This window comes from Ctenopharyngodon idella, chromosome 17 (assembly GCF_019924925.1).
Source record: "Ctenopharyngodon idella isolate HZGC_01 chromosome 17, HZGC01, whole genome shotgun sequence".
In the NCBI taxonomy this organism is placed as follows: domain Eukaryota; kingdom Metazoa; phylum Chordata; class Actinopteri; order Cypriniformes; family Xenocyprididae; genus Ctenopharyngodon; species Ctenopharyngodon idella.
Window position 1 is genome coordinate 605,742 of NC_067236.1, and position 16,648 is coordinate 622,389.

Genomic DNA, 16,648 nt, shown 5'->3' on the forward strand with positions numbered 1-16,648 from the left:
ACTTGAAAACACTCACAGCCCATTTTTCTCACATAATACAACATACATTACCGTTCAAAAGTTTGAAATCATGGAGATTTTTTTTTAAAAATGTTTTTGAAAAGTCTCTTTTGCTCACTGTAGTTATTTGATTAAAAACACAGTAAAACAGTTAAATTGGGAAATATTATTACAATTTTAACAAACCATTTTCTTTTTGAATATATTCTAAAATGTAATTTATTCCTGTGATGATAAAGCTAAAATTTTTAGCATCATTACACATGATCACATTTTATTGTAATAAATTGTAATAATATTTCATAATATAATTTTTTTTGCTATATTTTTGATCAAATAAATGCAGCCTTGGTGAACAGAAGAGACCTCTTTCTAAAACATTAAAAAAAAAAAATCTTAATTACTCCAAACTTTTTCTGTAATGTTATTTTGGAGTAAAACAGGATGTTCAACCAGAAATAAAATGTAGTATGGTTGGGCTAATTTTGAAATTAAGTTGATCATGAAAAATCAGGGATTTGTGATGTCATACGAAAACAAAAGTTGTTTCAGAGGTGAAAAAAATGATTGCATTTGAATGAAAGAGCACTAATGATTAATTCACAGTAAGACTCATGTGTTAAGAAAGTAAATAGAGTCAATTCTGATTTCATGTTGTATTTAAATGCTACAAAGAAGAGCTGCCTCTATTCTAATGAGGTTTAGAGGTGTGTTTTCTCTTAGAAGATCTTTTGCTCTTTTGTTTTATGCACTGAAACCTGATGCTAGAAGGATTTTGGGGAAAATCTAAATCCAGGAAGCTCCTTGAATTCTTTTCATGTCTTAATCCATTGCTCTAATCTGGAGAGGGGCAGAGGTAGGGCGGCAGTGCTGGACCTCCTGCTGCTTGAGTCTCTAATGCCACAGTCAGCAGGAAGGAGCCGACGCAGCAGGGTCCCTTGCTCAGCAGAAGGGCACGGACCCCGGGCCTGATCCATGCATTAACACATGCATGCAGGGCGAGATGAGAGAGCTGCTCTCATATAAGGGGAAGTGTTGCTGCAGATATCTGCTGGAGGACGCTGATGGCAGAACATGAGCAGGGCTGTCATGTGGTCTTTGATTGATGCTTCTGCTGTGATGTAGTACCATGCAGTGAGGGTTTGTGGAAAAAGAGGGTTTTGTTTGCAGGAAAAAAGGGGATGGAACATGTTTTCTGTACTGGTGTGAAGTAGGAACACAACCTGCAGTCATGCAACTGAAAGAGCTGCCACAAGAGCAGATGTTTGTGCCAGTCAAATGCTTTTTTTTTTTTTCATCTCAGGAAATGCCTGTAAACGCGAGCTTGAGCATCAACATCACGTTGGTTGCGTCACATTACAACATAGTGTTTTTAAGCGCACAAGCATCTTTACTAGCATTCACTGCAGCACATGATATGTGCCCCGGTATAGACCTGCGTCATGAATATTTAAATTATGTTACTGTCATTATTTTTAGCAGAAATTGCTCTCCTTTTTATGCAAACAAGACTCGTTATAAATGTTAAGCTATTAACTCTTTTCCCACCATTGACAGAATTTTCTGGCAATCCATGTTTCACTGTAAGACAGTAGGGGGCGCTATTACACATCTTCTGAAAGAGTACAGAATCTCTGCATCGAAACACAGGTGAAGAAGCAGAAACAAGTGATATCCATGGGTTTCAAAGACGTCACTTCCGCTATGCCCGCCGCCATATTTGTGTCCGAGATGGCAACTAACACAGCAGCGATTTATTGCACTGATGATCATCTTTAGCTTCAGTGCGAGTGCTCAAACAGCAACATAAAACATTATCTACGATTGTGGTTGTCATATTAATAACATTTTAATTGTATACACTATTGTATTAACATGTTGTGAATTCTAGTTGCTGTGTTTCGGCGTGTTGTTACAGGAAGAACGCATCCACAACAGGAGCTTTTCTGACTACGTTATTAGTTCAAGTTCATGCGTGCATGATTTTGTGCGAATACAAGTTATAATAGTATGTTTATCTTGTATAAATATATATGAATTACCCTATATATGATGTGTTCTGTTGAGTTAATTAACCTTCTAGCAAAGCGCTTCAGTTTACGGGTGTTCATTCAGCACGTGTAGCTCACAGTAATGTTGTTATCAAAATGAGATGATTTGAGAAAAAAATCTGTTATTGTTCGTGATCTTTATTTTATTTTCTCCAACTGTGTTTTGTCCCTTAAAGACATTTCTACAGTATGCCACAAGAAACATAGTCCATCGCCATACACCGGAAAAAGTGTTACCAAAAACTATGTTAATATGATGTTATTAACAAAAAATAAATAAATAACTAAATAAATAAAATACCTAAATGCAAGTAAGTCATTTGACAACATTATTTAGACTATAAAGAAACAAAATGCATGTGCCATGGATAAATAAAATTAAATAGCCTCCGAACGGACAATAAGGAAATTATTTTAATCAAACCATGTGTTGATGAAAATAGTATGAGAATATAAGTGCTAGTTATTAAAAATAATGCATTAATGTTTTTGAAAAAAATATGAAACAGTTTTAATATTACAGTAGCAGTAAACATTTTTAATGGCTGTTAATCATTGACTGTTAATCATTGCTGTTTGAGCTGCGCATGCTGAAACTGAAGAGAATCAAAACCCATAAACTGAAGGTTAATTAACTCAACGGAACACATCCTATATAATATAATTCAGATATTTATACAAAATAAAAATAATAATAATAATACAACTACAAACCCGATTCCAAAAAAGTTGGGACACTGTACAAATTGTGAATAAAAAAGGAATTCAATAATTTACAAATCTCATAAACTTATATTTTATTCACAATAGAATATAGATAACATATCAAATGTTGAAAGTGAGACATTTTGAAATGTCATGCCAAATATTGGCTCATTTTGGATTTCATGAGAGCTACACATTCCAAAAAAGTTGGGACAGGTAGCAATAAGAGGCCGGAAAAGTTACCACACAGTGGTAAACATGGCCTTGTCCCAACTTTTTTGAGATGTGTTGATGCCATGAAATTTAAAATCAACTTATTTTTCCCTTAAAATTATACATTTTCTCAGTTTAAACATTTGATATGTCATCTATGTTGTATTCTGAATAAAATATTGAAATTTGAAACTTCCACATCATTGCATTCCTTTTTTATTCACAATTTGTACAGTGTCCCAACTTTTTTGGAATCGGGTTTGTAATATTTGCACAAAATCACACACAGGTGAACTTGAACTAAGTAACGTAGTCAATAATGTAGCTCCTGTTGTGGATGCGTTCTTCCTGTAACTCCGAAACACAGCAACTAAGCCCAAAGAATTCACAACGTATATACGATTATAATGTCATGTATAAGAAAACAGTCCCTATCATAGTTATTAATGTTTTGCTTTGCTGTTTGAGCACTCACGCTGAAGCTATAGATGATCATCAGTACAAAGCTCTGCGGGTTATCTACCTCAACGAAACATCCTTTATGAGATTAAGATATTTATACTACATAAATTTAATATTACGAGTTTTGTCTGCGCAAAATGACGCGAATGCACAAGTGAAGCTTGAACTAAGTTATGTGCTAATCAGAATGTTTAACTCCAGACGCGCACTTCCCACAACATGCTGAAACAACAACACAGAGAATTCACAACGTTTTATTACAGTAGTGTTCTCATTATAATGTTATGTAAATGACAGTCCCCGCAGTTATTAATGTTGTGCATTGCTGCTTGGCTGCCAGTGGTGTGGTCCCTTCTGATTGAAGCCAACAATTCCGCCGATCTAACTCCTTAGGAATCAAATAAAATTGTAGTTCAGGGTTTCTCTGACGACTGTTAAAACAGCTAACAGCACCACATATCCCAGACATATTGTAACCTTGTTGTGAACCTTCTGAGAGTGTTTCGTTGGCCTTCCTCTGGTAGCTGTAGCTGCTGTGACCATAGACTGAAACAGGTCACGCAGCTGTGACCGAACACAAAAATGGCGGCGATAAAACACAGTGACGTCACATGAAACCCATGGATAAGCATTGCTTATGTACATGTAAAATAATGTGATCATCAAATATAAATAAAACATAAAACAAACAGCTTATAAATAAAAACTGCCTAACATTAACAAATGAAATGTCGACCCATGAAGAGGTATAGGACTGTGTATGGTTTGGGGGCGTTTATGGAAGTTCTACCACTCTGTTTTGATCATCGTTCTGAATCCAGTCCGGACAAACTTTTGAAAAAAATGTGATTTTCTCATGAAGGTATGAAGCTAGAATAAAATGCTTTTTTTTTTTTTTTTGGTTTGTTTAAAAGCAGAGGCTCTGTCCTTTTAGGGAATCAGATTCTAAAAAAAAGATAGACGGCTCATTGAAACACATTGTTGGTGAATCCCCCCAGAGAGATTTATACAGCATGTGCTACGAGTCATTGTTCATTTTATTGAATCACTATATTCAAAAGAATTACACAGAGACAATAAATGTCCCCAGACATAATTCGTTTCTGTATTTTCAGGAGCCCTTGAAATCACAGGCAAGAGTATTTCTTCTTCTTTCTTTTTTCTCTTCTTTTTTAAGCGTACAATGACATTTAATTTTCTGCCATTACAGAGGCCTGACCCTTTCTGCCCTGATCCACTGTTTCTTTTATTTATTTATTTTTCCAAGACGATGTATGTCATGAATTTTAATTTGGATGATAAGATCGTGTTGGGTACTTTAAGCTTACTCAAAATAACAGAGCCTGAAGCCCTTTTTTATGCCAGTGAATCTGTACTTTCCCTTAAATAGAAATACACTTTTTGATATTTTTGTCAAGGCAAACTTTGCTGATAACACTGTGAATCTTTCCTGGCACTCAGTGTTTAGTTACGCCTCTTTTTTTTTTTTAGCAGGGAACATTTGTTATCTCCCCCAAATTGTCTTTCTTTTTTTTTCTTTTTTTTTTTGACTCAAATGCTCTATTGTCTTTTCCTTGTGATGTCCCTTTTATATATGAAATGTTTTCTCTCTATCTCATTATAATGATTCTATCTCCATTTTCTTTTGTCTTTTTTGTGTTTCTGTGTCAAAATAAAACAAATTACAGTATGAAAGGCCCATGATGTGGCATAAGCAGTCAGTGTGGAGACTTCATGTGCTGTAGAGAGGAAAACGCATTCATAATTGATCATAAAACAGCTTCTGTTTGTAGATAATTCCACTCTGAACAAAAACTGCTCCACTAAATGTATTGTTTTGCTGTTGAACTTGCGTGTTAAAACTACACATTTCGTCACTGCCTGCTTCATATTTACAGCATTAAGCTCTAGTTATTTCATGCACACTTGTAAACCCTTGCACATCATGCTGATTTTGACTGGTCACCCATCATGCTCTTTTAAAAATAAAGGTTCCAAAAGGTGGTTTTTGCAGCAATGCCATAGAAGAACCATTTTTGGTTCCCCAAAGAATCTTTCAGTTGTTTACATGGACACCTTTTGTTTCAATCAAAATGAATTGCATGAACACTAAAGTGATCCGGTTGATGTGTGCATTTATATGTCACAAGCTTCAAATCGGAATTGATTTTTTTGTTTTTACGTGCGCACACTGCACATATATACAGAGTTTTCCACTTTTTGCACATACTATTCTCCTAAATTGCTTCTTTTCTTTGATTTCGGGTCCTAATTAGTGCCGTCCTTATGTTTATCAAGCAGTAAAAACGACCCTTTCCGCTCCCAAAACAAGCTGTCTGTGGGTGAGAGTTAGAAACAAGGACTGGTGGGAAGTTGCCCTGCTCCACTTCACAGACAATGAGTGGAAGGAGAGTTTTAGAATGACACGACAGACATTTATGACACTTTATTCAACAACAGCAACATCTTGTTCCTTGCGTCATACTTCATTATGGCATTTCTGCTCATTGCACATGCGCAGTACTTTCCAGTTTTGGTTTTTGATTTGATTTTGATTTGAATTTATTTGACAAGTTTACAATCTGTACAAAATAACAAGTATCCCATACCTTTTAAAAAAACTGTCGAGGATAAAAACAGAATAAAGCCAATGGCTTATTTCCATTTTGGTCCTCGTCATTTAAAACGGTTGGAGGCATGTACAAACGTGACAGAGGCAATATCTCCTAACCAATATTAATTAAAATAAAAACAACACATTCACCATAAAATACAAATAATAATCACATTAAACACACAACAAACCTAATTAAAATCACAAAACAAGCATTTTTTTTACCACTTTTTTACCTTTTTAAAACCTCCAATGTCCTATAATCCCTTTACAGACACATATAATTTATTCCAAGCAATTGCACTAGTATACAAAAATATGCTTTTCCCCATAAACTTTTAAATTTACATGGACAAATATTGTAATTTTCAATCCGATCAAGTGTTTCCATGTCATCTCGATCGGATTACAGAAGGTTTAAACCACCTCTTACAATCCGAATGAAATTTTAATCAGATTTGGCCAATTCATTCCGATTGATGTCGTTACATGTGCCTTTTTTTATTCCGACTAGTAGTGCTAGTAGTAGTGCTAGTAGTCCAATTACAATCAGATTATTAGGGTCCATGTAAATGCAGCTAGTGAAAAGTTCTTAAAAGAACCTTTTTTGGGGGGCCTTTTTTTTCTATTATTTTAATAATCTAAAGAACCTTTTTCCACTATAAAGAATCTTTTGTGCAGTGGAATGGTTCCATGGATGTTAAAGGTTTGTGGAACCATCAATGCCAATAAACAACCATTATTTTTAAGAGTGTGGTCAAGCTGTTGTTACCTGCCACAATAACCAACACTACCCATCTAAAACATTCTTGAAGTGTGATCTGTGGCCAGTTACATAAACTGCTTAGAATTCTTAAAAGTTAGTCATCTATTTTTTTTTTTTTTTTTTCTTCAAGACTGGTCATCACTTTTTTATGTAAGTTACATAAAAAGATTTGAATCCGAAAATGAAGACTGATTAGCCCCAACTAATTGCTAGTTCAGACTAGTTCTTAACTTAGTGCTATGTTATGCAACTGGCCCCTGGTCCAAACAGGCCTGAGCAGTGGCTTTCAGCAGGTTATTTTAGTGAATGTCAAGGTGTTTGTTTCTCCGTCCATCCCTGCAGGTGTCGCTGAGGTGATCGTGCTGGTGGGTGGGCGGCAGGTCATCGGTATGAACCAGCGTTCGCTGACAGCCGTCACTTGCTTCAACCCTCAGAACAACAAGTGGTACCCCCTGGCCAGCTTGCCTTTCTACAACCGCGAGTTCTTCTCCGTCATATCGGCGGGGGATAATATCTACCTGTCAGGTAATCAAACCGACAGTGTGTCACTTGCAGTTTGGTGGCCTCCTGCAGGTGTCTGCTTTTATATTTAGCACTGCATGCTCTGAGGGATGATTTGAAGGCAGATGGCTGTTCTTCGTCTCTGTCTTTACGACTGGCTGCGTGTCAAATTATGATGTTAAATATCCCACAAATCAAGCAAGATAAAATCAATAGTGCAGGAAAGATGATACTTATAAAGATGTAACAGCAATTTGTTAGTGAAAACTGTAAATGAGTAGTTGGTGCATAACATGTCCATAGACATCAAGATTTTTAGATTTAATTTTATGTAATGGCATAAAGGAAAGTATATTGCCATGTTCACACAGCAGCAGAATATGGTTGTCAGTCCTGAGTCCGTAATATGGCTATGTTCAAACACAATATGGTTATTTATGGGAGTGACAACCACATTCTGTAACCAAACTCTCACATGGAAATTTTCTGGACTCACAACCACATTTTCAAAAAACGCGTTGTATAAACAGAACCGGACTGAAAAAGTAGTTTGTCATGCCATATAGTGCCCAACACAAACACATGTCTACCGTGTGTTGCAGGTTTTCATGTGTTTATTCGGTAACTTACAGTGATGGAGATGTGAGCTGTATGTCATCTGAAGGTTTTAGATCCAGTCACTATTCTCCACCAGAGATGCTGTTATCAGTTTTGTGTTTAGGTCAATGACATGACGTGCATATTTTTGTGTCCAAGTGCATTATTTCCTTTTAAAACAGTTTGAAAGGTTCATGACATATATCACTTTGTTCTATAAAACCTATTTAGTTTGAATTCATCTTGGTAACACTATGAAGCATTAGTTAAGCATTAGTAAATAGTCAATTCATCATTTATGAAGCATTAATAGACATTAGTAAGCAGTTTATAAATACAGCTATAAATGCTTTGTTCTTGATTTATAAGCATATCTATAATGTGTCTAATAATTGTATTTTCATACTTTATTAATGATCAATTTATCATTTCTAAATTAAGTATTACATTATTTACAAACCAGTTATTTAGGAGTTGTCAGTGGTTCATAAGATCATTTAGAATGTGGAAGTAAATGATTAATAAACTATTTAAACATACATTTATACATCTTATCATTTAGACATATAGTAATAGTTACTCAGGTGTTAATAAATGCTTTATTAACACATATTTCTACTGTAATTCATGATTAATTCAGGTAGTTATAAAACATTTAATAGTGGTCAGTTAACTATTTTTGTGAGCTCATCTAAAGTGAGGACTATTTATGCCTCGTAAAGTTTTACAAAGGAGATTTAAAGGCTCAGTTATCTTCTGCACTGCTGTTCTCTAATGTTTTAAAGTTAGTACTGAGGTAGTTTTGTTATATTTTATTATATTATTATTTTTTATAAAAAAAATTATTTGTTGTATTTTGGCACTCCTGTAATCCAGTGTTGGCACTGGTAAATTTTAATTCAGCAATGTTTACACTTTACAGAAATATATTTTTTATATCAGATTATTTATTTTTATATCAGATCAAAGGCTTAGTTTCAGTTTACTGCACAGTTATGTTTTCTGGAGGTGTACAGGAATTTTTATTTTCTCTGACATTGCAGAGATTTGTTTTTAATTTTATATCAAGTTACCCATTGTAAAGTTTAATTTTTTTGCCTGAAATAAATATTTCTATGTTCTGTATCCTTGAAATCTCATTTATAAAAGCTTTACAAGGCATAAATAGTCCTCACTTTAAATTAACTCACAAAAATAGTTAACTGACCACTACTAAATGTTTTTTAACTACCTGAATTAATCATGAATTACAGTAGGAGTAAAGCATTTATTAACACACTGAGTAACTATTATTATATGTCTAAATAATAAGATATATAAATGTACATTTAAATAGTTTATTAATCATTTACTTACACTTTATAAATGATCTTTTGAACCACTGACCATTTCTGAATAACTGGTTTGTAAATATTGTAATACATAATTTAGTAATGATAAATCAATCATTAATAAAGTATGGAAATACAATTATTAAACACATTATAGATATGCTTATAAATCAAGAACAAAGCATTTATAGTGCTTACTAATGTCTATTAATGCTTCATAAATGATGAATTAACTATTTACGAATGCTTAACTAATGCTTCATAGTGTGAGTTATTATAAAGTGTTACCACAAATTTTTATAAATATCAGTAGTTTTAAAGCTGTTGAGATAATTTAAAAAAAACATTTTGTATATTCTAAAATGTCAGGGTGGCACAACTGCAAACATGGCTCTTTTATTATTAATTGACAAGGTAATAACAGTAAATATGATAATGCATCATCCAGAAGATCTTAAAGGGTTAGTTCACCCAAAAATGAAAATAATGTCATTTATTACTCACCCTCATGCTGTTCCACACCTGTAAGACCTTCTTTAATCTTCGGAACACAAATTAAGATATGTTTGATTAAATCTGATGGCTCAGTGAGGCCTGTATAGCCAGCAATTACATTTCCTCTCTCAAGATCCATTAATGTACTAAAATCATATTTTAATCAGTTCATGTGAGTGCAGTGGTTCAATATTAATATTATAAAGCGACGAGAATATTTTTTGTGCACCAAAAAAACCCAAAGCAACGACTTATATAATGATGGCCGATTTCAAAACACTGCTTCAGGAAGCTTCGGCGCGTTATGAATCAGCTTTATGAATCAGCGGTTCGGAGTGCCAAAGTCACGTGATTTCAGCAGTTTGGCGGTTTGACACGCAATCCGAATCATGATTCGACACGCTGATTCATAATGCTCCGAAGCTTCATGAAGCAGTGTTTTGAAATCGGCCATCACTATATAAGTCGTTATTTTGTTTTTTTGGTGCACCAAAAATATTCTTGCTGCTTTATAATATTAATATTGAACCACTGTACTCACATGAACTGATTTAAATATGTTTTTAGTACATTAATGGATCTTGAGAGAGGAAATGTGATTGCTGGCTATGCAGGCCTCACTGAGCCATCGGATTTAATCAAAAATATCTTAATTTGTGTTCCGAAGATGAACGAAGGTCTTACGGGTGTGGAACGGCATAAGGGTGAGTAATAAATTACATTATTTTCGTTTTTGGGTGAACTAACCCTTTAAGTGATCCATCCCTGTGGCAGAGTGAAAAGGTTTGTAGATCTCTCTCAGATACTGGTAAAAACTGCTCAATTCATGTATGGGTAAGTTGGTACACTTTCCATGTCAGGTGGTATAGCAGCTACAGTACTGCCTGACATAAAAAGTCAAATGAATTTAAACACTTTGAAATGTTATTTAACAATTGAAACTTGTTCATGAAACACATTGTTCATGACTCAAAAATATGCATTACATCAGTTTTGAAAAGATTTTTTAAAAAACATCTTTTTTGAAGCTTTATTTGTCAATGACCTGTTTGCGTGACTCAAATGCTCTCCACCAGATATAAAAGCTGCTGTCGGTTAATGAAGATTTGACGAATTAATTTGCGGCTCATTTGACTGTTGTTGTTTCAAAAGTGATAGAACTTTTCAGTTTTATGGATGTCGACATCTTTTATATTACATTGACCACTGTTGCTATGGTAACTGGTAAGAAAATATGGGCTTGACTCCCGTTGCATGTTCATACAGACAATATGAACATCAACAGCTGCAGATGGAATAGCAACAGCGTTCTGGCATTCTTCTACTGTAGATAAGTAATTTTTTTATGGTTATGTGACATTTAATCTGTATATCATTCATTAAATGATCCATTATGCCTTCCTCTTTATTGTTGCTTAGTTTATCTTTGCGTTATTTGGCTACGGGAATTAACAGTTTACTTTCTGTCGCCATTGCCATAACATCAGCAACTATTTTTTGTGAATCTCTTTAGTGTGAATTTGAGTGTGAAGTGTTTTTTATGCATCTTTTCTTCAGATGTGTATTAATGAAGGTGTGATGTTGGAGGGTGTAAATGGATACTTCAGCACTCATTTGTTTGGGCTTGTACCCTCTTTAGGTGGCATTGAGTCGGGAGTCACGCTGGCAGACGTGTGGTGTTACATGTCCCTGCTGGATAATTGGAATCTTGTGTCTCGGATGACATTCCCGCGGTGCCGGCACAACAGCGTGGTTTATGACGGCAAGCTTTACGCCATCGGAGGCCTCGGAGTGGCCGGAAACCTGGATAATGTGGAAAGGTACCTGGTGTTTGAATTAAATATTTCATTAGAAGCCATTAGGTGTTTCAGATAAACGTGTGATCAGCTCTTTCTGTGCTGGGAGCCAATCTAATAATTGGATCTCTGCTAAAGTATGGAGGGAGTATCTTGCTGGCAGGTGACTGTGGCATAGATGCATCGAGTAGATTGGATCAGGTTTCGCTGCCGTGGACTGTAGCTATAATCGACCGTTACACAGAGGTCGTGACACAGCCACTCGCTTTAAAAAGAACAATGCAAAAGCGATAAGGGACGATTTTGTAAACACAAACCAGATTGATATTTGAAGACTGTTTTACAGTTGGTCATATTGAAATAAACCCATTTTCTTATGCAGTATCACTCATATGACTTGAATAATCAATTTGAATTCGTTCTTCTGGCACTAACATCCAATTTCTATCTCACTGCCTCTCTCTGCTCATTCTAGTCTCATAGGCTCCTTATTCTAGACTTGCGTAGCCAGACTTTTTTGAGCTCCACGGCTTATTCTGGTCCTAAAAACTGTTTCATTAGTCCAGGTTTTTAAACAAATACCCACTTAGATAGGAGGGACTGTCTGACTGACATGTAAAATGATTTTATTATACATTCTCTCTCTCTCTCTCTCTCTATATATATATATATATATATATATATATATATTCAGTGTGTATATATTTATTTATTTGTTTATTTATTTATACAACAGTTCCTTCTGGTTCTTGAGTCTGATTGGCTGAGAGCCGTGCAATATTCTAGTGATAACAGCACTCTTACCTTTTCACCATTTGTATTACTCCGCTTGAAGCGACTGTTATAGCGGCCAAGCAAATCCACCGTATTTTTTACAAATACTACACTTGTTGTACCATAAACTGTAGTTTTAAGAGTTTTTAGGCAAGAATGTAGTAGTTTAGACTTGAAATATGTGACTCATATTTAATCATAGCACCTATTTTACAATTTATTTAGACGTTTTCGGAGATGCGAGCTCCAGGCCATCAGCGGCCATTTGGTGCTCGTGTACCTGCCGAGAACAGCTTCATCGCAGCCAGTGCTTTGGGGATTTGGGGCTCTTATAGTGGTTAAACATGAGATATAATTCATTTTGGGTACATAAAATGGGCAATCTTTGGTTTTATTAATCTATTACTTGTTCCTGAGCAAATTGAATTGGGCTATGTTAAATGTAGTAATTTAATATTAAGGTTATATTTAACTTTCATCCTGTAGAGCACTGCTTTTGTATGTTTAACTGAATTGTACAGTTGTTCATTTCCTATTGTCATTTATAATGGCTATTGTAATATTGTTGTTCAATGAATATTATTTTATATAAATATGTTGTATTTTTTATTGAGAAAGGGTCCATTAGTGAATAATATGGATTAAGTGAAAGTTACATTAATATGCCATTAGATGGTTGAAAACTACGAGTGAATGAGTCAGTCCCAAGACACTTTTAAATTGAAAGGGACTTTTGTAAACAAAGAATGTTGTTTTAGTGCTGTTATGGAAAATTCCTTTAACTGTAAAAAGGACAAATACAAAGATCGCTTTCTCAGCAGACATTCAAATGGATTTTTGTAATGGATATAACATTATGGATATCGACCTGAAGAATAAATGTTGTATCAGACACAGGTAATGCTCACTCAGGCAATCTCTCTCCCTCAATAATACTGTACAAAATGCAATGAGTTCCAATGGAGGGACTCAACATTCCTTTGTTACTCTAAAGTGACGTTTTAGAATTAGTAACGGAGCCTTGGTCACAGTGACAACTTGAGATTTGAATCAGTGGCGGAAGGAAGTAGTTCTTCACAAAAGAGGGTTTTAAAGACACTCCATTGTTATTTCTGATATACAGTTTTATTGCACGGCTATGAGTGTGATATAGCTCATATTTATATACAGTACTGTGTATATACAACAAAAGCTTGTGGTAAATGGTGGTATGGTAGGTTGTTTTGCGCAAACAAAGGACTCTCATCATTTCATAAAATTGAGGTTAAACCACCGGAGTCACATGGATTACTTTAATGATGTCTTTACTACCTTTCTTGGGCTTGAGAGTGGTAGTTGCGTAGGCTGTTGATGGAGGGACAGAAAGCTCTCAGATTTAATTAGAAAGATCTTCATTTGTGATCCGAAGATGAATGAAAGTCTTACGGGTTTGGAATGACATGAGGGTGAGTGATGACAGAAATTTCATTTGGTGAAATAACCCTTTAAATCAGCCTTTCCAATGTATTGGATATTTTTGAAATTATTTATAATAATTACATGTAATTATATTTATAAATTAAATTCTATTTTTTAAATATCCAATACATTGGATCCAATATCTTTTGCTCACAGCTAAAACCATGCAAACAAGATCATGTCATCAGTATTTTTGACTGTTTTCTAGAAAAAGAAAGCCTGTAAATGGTTCATTTGGATTTAAAGCCAGCCATTCAGATTGGAAATGGCCAGTGAGCTTAACCATTGTTGTGTGAAATATGAATGAGACTCCATGAACGGTCCACTGAGACCCTTGTCTGATTGACAGAACCGTGGAGGTTTGTTAGAGAGAGACCGACCACCCACTGCACCTTGCTGACTCCTAATTTATATCCCACCATCCATCTTGCCTGCAGTTTCACGCTCATAAGCATGACATCTACTTCGTTCACAATGATGTCTTCAGTCAGCCTGCTTCTCAAGGCTGCCGTTGGGCCAATCGGGAGCAGCATCAAGGTGCTCTTGCTCTCTGTCTGAATCGTTCTTATTTAATATGGATGCATTTGGAAACCCAGTGACTTGACTTGCTGTAAACTGTCTGCATAGGCATCAGCCTGGTCACGTCGGAATTGAAATGAACTTGAGATGACTTGAAATGATGTTCTGTGAGATGTTTTTTTAGCAAGCGCTCAGCTTGGTGAGATTAAAAGCTGCACATCCATACTGGCAACCTTCATAACACCTACAGTGTTTACAGAGGGTTTGATGACTAATAAGCCTAAAAGAAGGTGACTATAAATAACAGACAAACAACACAGAAGTAACAGATAAAAGCTACATGAATGCGCTTTTTATATTAATTTACATTGTTATTTTCGAAGCAATGTAAAAATTTTTTTTAACAAACTCACTGAGTCTTTGATGTGATTTGGTTCTAATAAATTAATTTACAAAAATATTATAATATTGCTTAAGTTAACAGTGCATTGTTCTAAAAGCATAAAATACAAAGCACATCAAAATATTTTAAAAATAATTTTTCAGTGCTGAATGAGGCTCTAATTATGATTAACATTCCTGATACTTCTCTGTCTGCCATCGTTGATTTAATGCATTCTGGGATTGCATTCTCCCCAGAGAATATTTGTAATGTTTTCCTCAGATTTTGGCTGAACAGGCCATCTTAGATGTCATCATAATGCAGCAGATTTTTTTTTTTTTTTTTTTTTGGAACATGTTGAGAGTGCGTCTTAAAGTGCTTCCTGTGGAGACAGAGTGTACATATATACACCTCTGTAAGTGCCAAATGAGAATAAAACTGACTTTAGTGAGCAAATAAACTAAAGATGTGGCTGGGAAGTTTTTATTTGGGTGGTATTCAATCATTTTAATTCCACAAAATGAAAGATTTATAAAGTTACTGACCACTGTTGAGCATTTCTAATTTATTTACAATAAATGTTACATGTATACTTTATTCTTAGAGGATTTTGACAAGTATGAGTACATTAGCACAGTATTGAAGTATAGAGTGAGATCATTGTGTCTATAATTTCTGAAATATGCATGAAGTCAAGCTCTATGGCAGATCCCCATGTTGAGACAGCTGTATTTAGTGGGCGAAGAAATTCTCATTTTGACGGCAGTATACACAAACACAGCTTGTGTATCTGCACCACGTTCACACCGGCTCATCAAATGTCATACTTGCGGCGTTGAATCCTGGTGTTAATCATAGTAGCCGTCGGCATGCTCTCGCCAGGCGCCTCCTAACCTTTCACAGTCTGGAAATACCACACCCCTCGAGTCCAGCCCTCTGATGGCAGCGCAAGGACGGTGATTATTCTGCAGACTTGCCCCATTCAAGCCAATCAGCAACACTTACTGTTTAATTGCTCTTTGATGATGGATTCCGGTCATAAAGCCACAGTCTCACACTGAGTTGTCGTTCCATCTCTTTAGCTCTGAAATTACTGTAGGAGAGGGAGTGAAAACAAGGAACTTGAGGGTAAAAGCGACAAGAAGCTGCTCTAGGGAGTTTATTTTCTCTGTGTCATACACTCATGACTTTGGCACTTTCACAATGCTGCATGTCACTGGCTGGAGTCAAATGATCAACTGCTCCAATTAAAGCACTAAATCTGAACTCGAATGTGCTCTGTATAAACTGGATATATTATGTAATCATTAACCAACAAGCAAATGTTGTTTTGATTATCCCAAAAAACCATCAACATGGATCACCAAGTTAATCCTCTGAAGTCAGCATAAATGTAAAATGCACATTCCTGGTGTTGTTATAAATGATTCGCCAGTGCATGTTAATCCAAAGAGCAAAAAACGCTTTTTACCATCCAATCAAGGCAAAAAATATCATAAGTCTGTTTTAAAGGTAACAATCTAAGCAATTAGTGATTACTGTTGTTTATAATTGGGGTTAGATACACTACCATTCAAAAGATTTTTTTTTTTTTAAAGAAATGTATTTTTTTTGATGCAGCAAGGATGCATTAAATGGATCAAAAGTCACAATAAACATTTATAATGTTATAAAACATTTCTGTTTCAAATAAATGCTGTTCTTTTGAACTTTTTATTCATCAAAGAATCCTGAAAATAAAATGTATCATGGTTTAAACAAAAATATGAAGCAACTGTTTTCAACATTCACAAATAAGAAATGTTTTTTGAGCAGCAAATCAGCATATTAGAATGATTTCTGAAGGATCATGTGACACTGAAGAATCTTGTGACACTGAAGACTGTAGTAATGATGCTGAAAATTCAGCTTTGCATGACAGGAATAAATTACGTTTTAAAATAAATTACAATAGAAAACAGTTATTTTAAACTGTAATAATATT

At 35.0% G+C, this 16,648-nt stretch overlaps 1 protein-coding gene across 6 annotated transcripts in view; it reads left to right on the top strand.

Annotated features, from left to right (window-relative positions):
- Window positions 1–16,648, top strand: part of LOC127498478 (kelch-like protein 29) — a 243,050-nt gene that overhangs the window by 167,659 nt on the left and 58,743 nt on the right. For 5 of the 6 annotated variants that reach the window (XM_051867840.1, XM_051867839.1, XM_051867835.1 and 2 more), the window contains 2 exons: window positions 7,154–7,336; window positions 11,375–11,555. In XM_051867840.1, the coding sequence (XP_051723800.1) occupies window positions 7,154–7,336; window positions 11,375–11,555 (364 nt within the window). Of the gene's footprint in view, window positions 1–7,153; window positions 7,337–11,374; window positions 11,556–14,112; window positions 16,413–16,648 lie in introns of those variants that run through there. The other variant, XM_051867841.1, reaches the window with a different exon arrangement.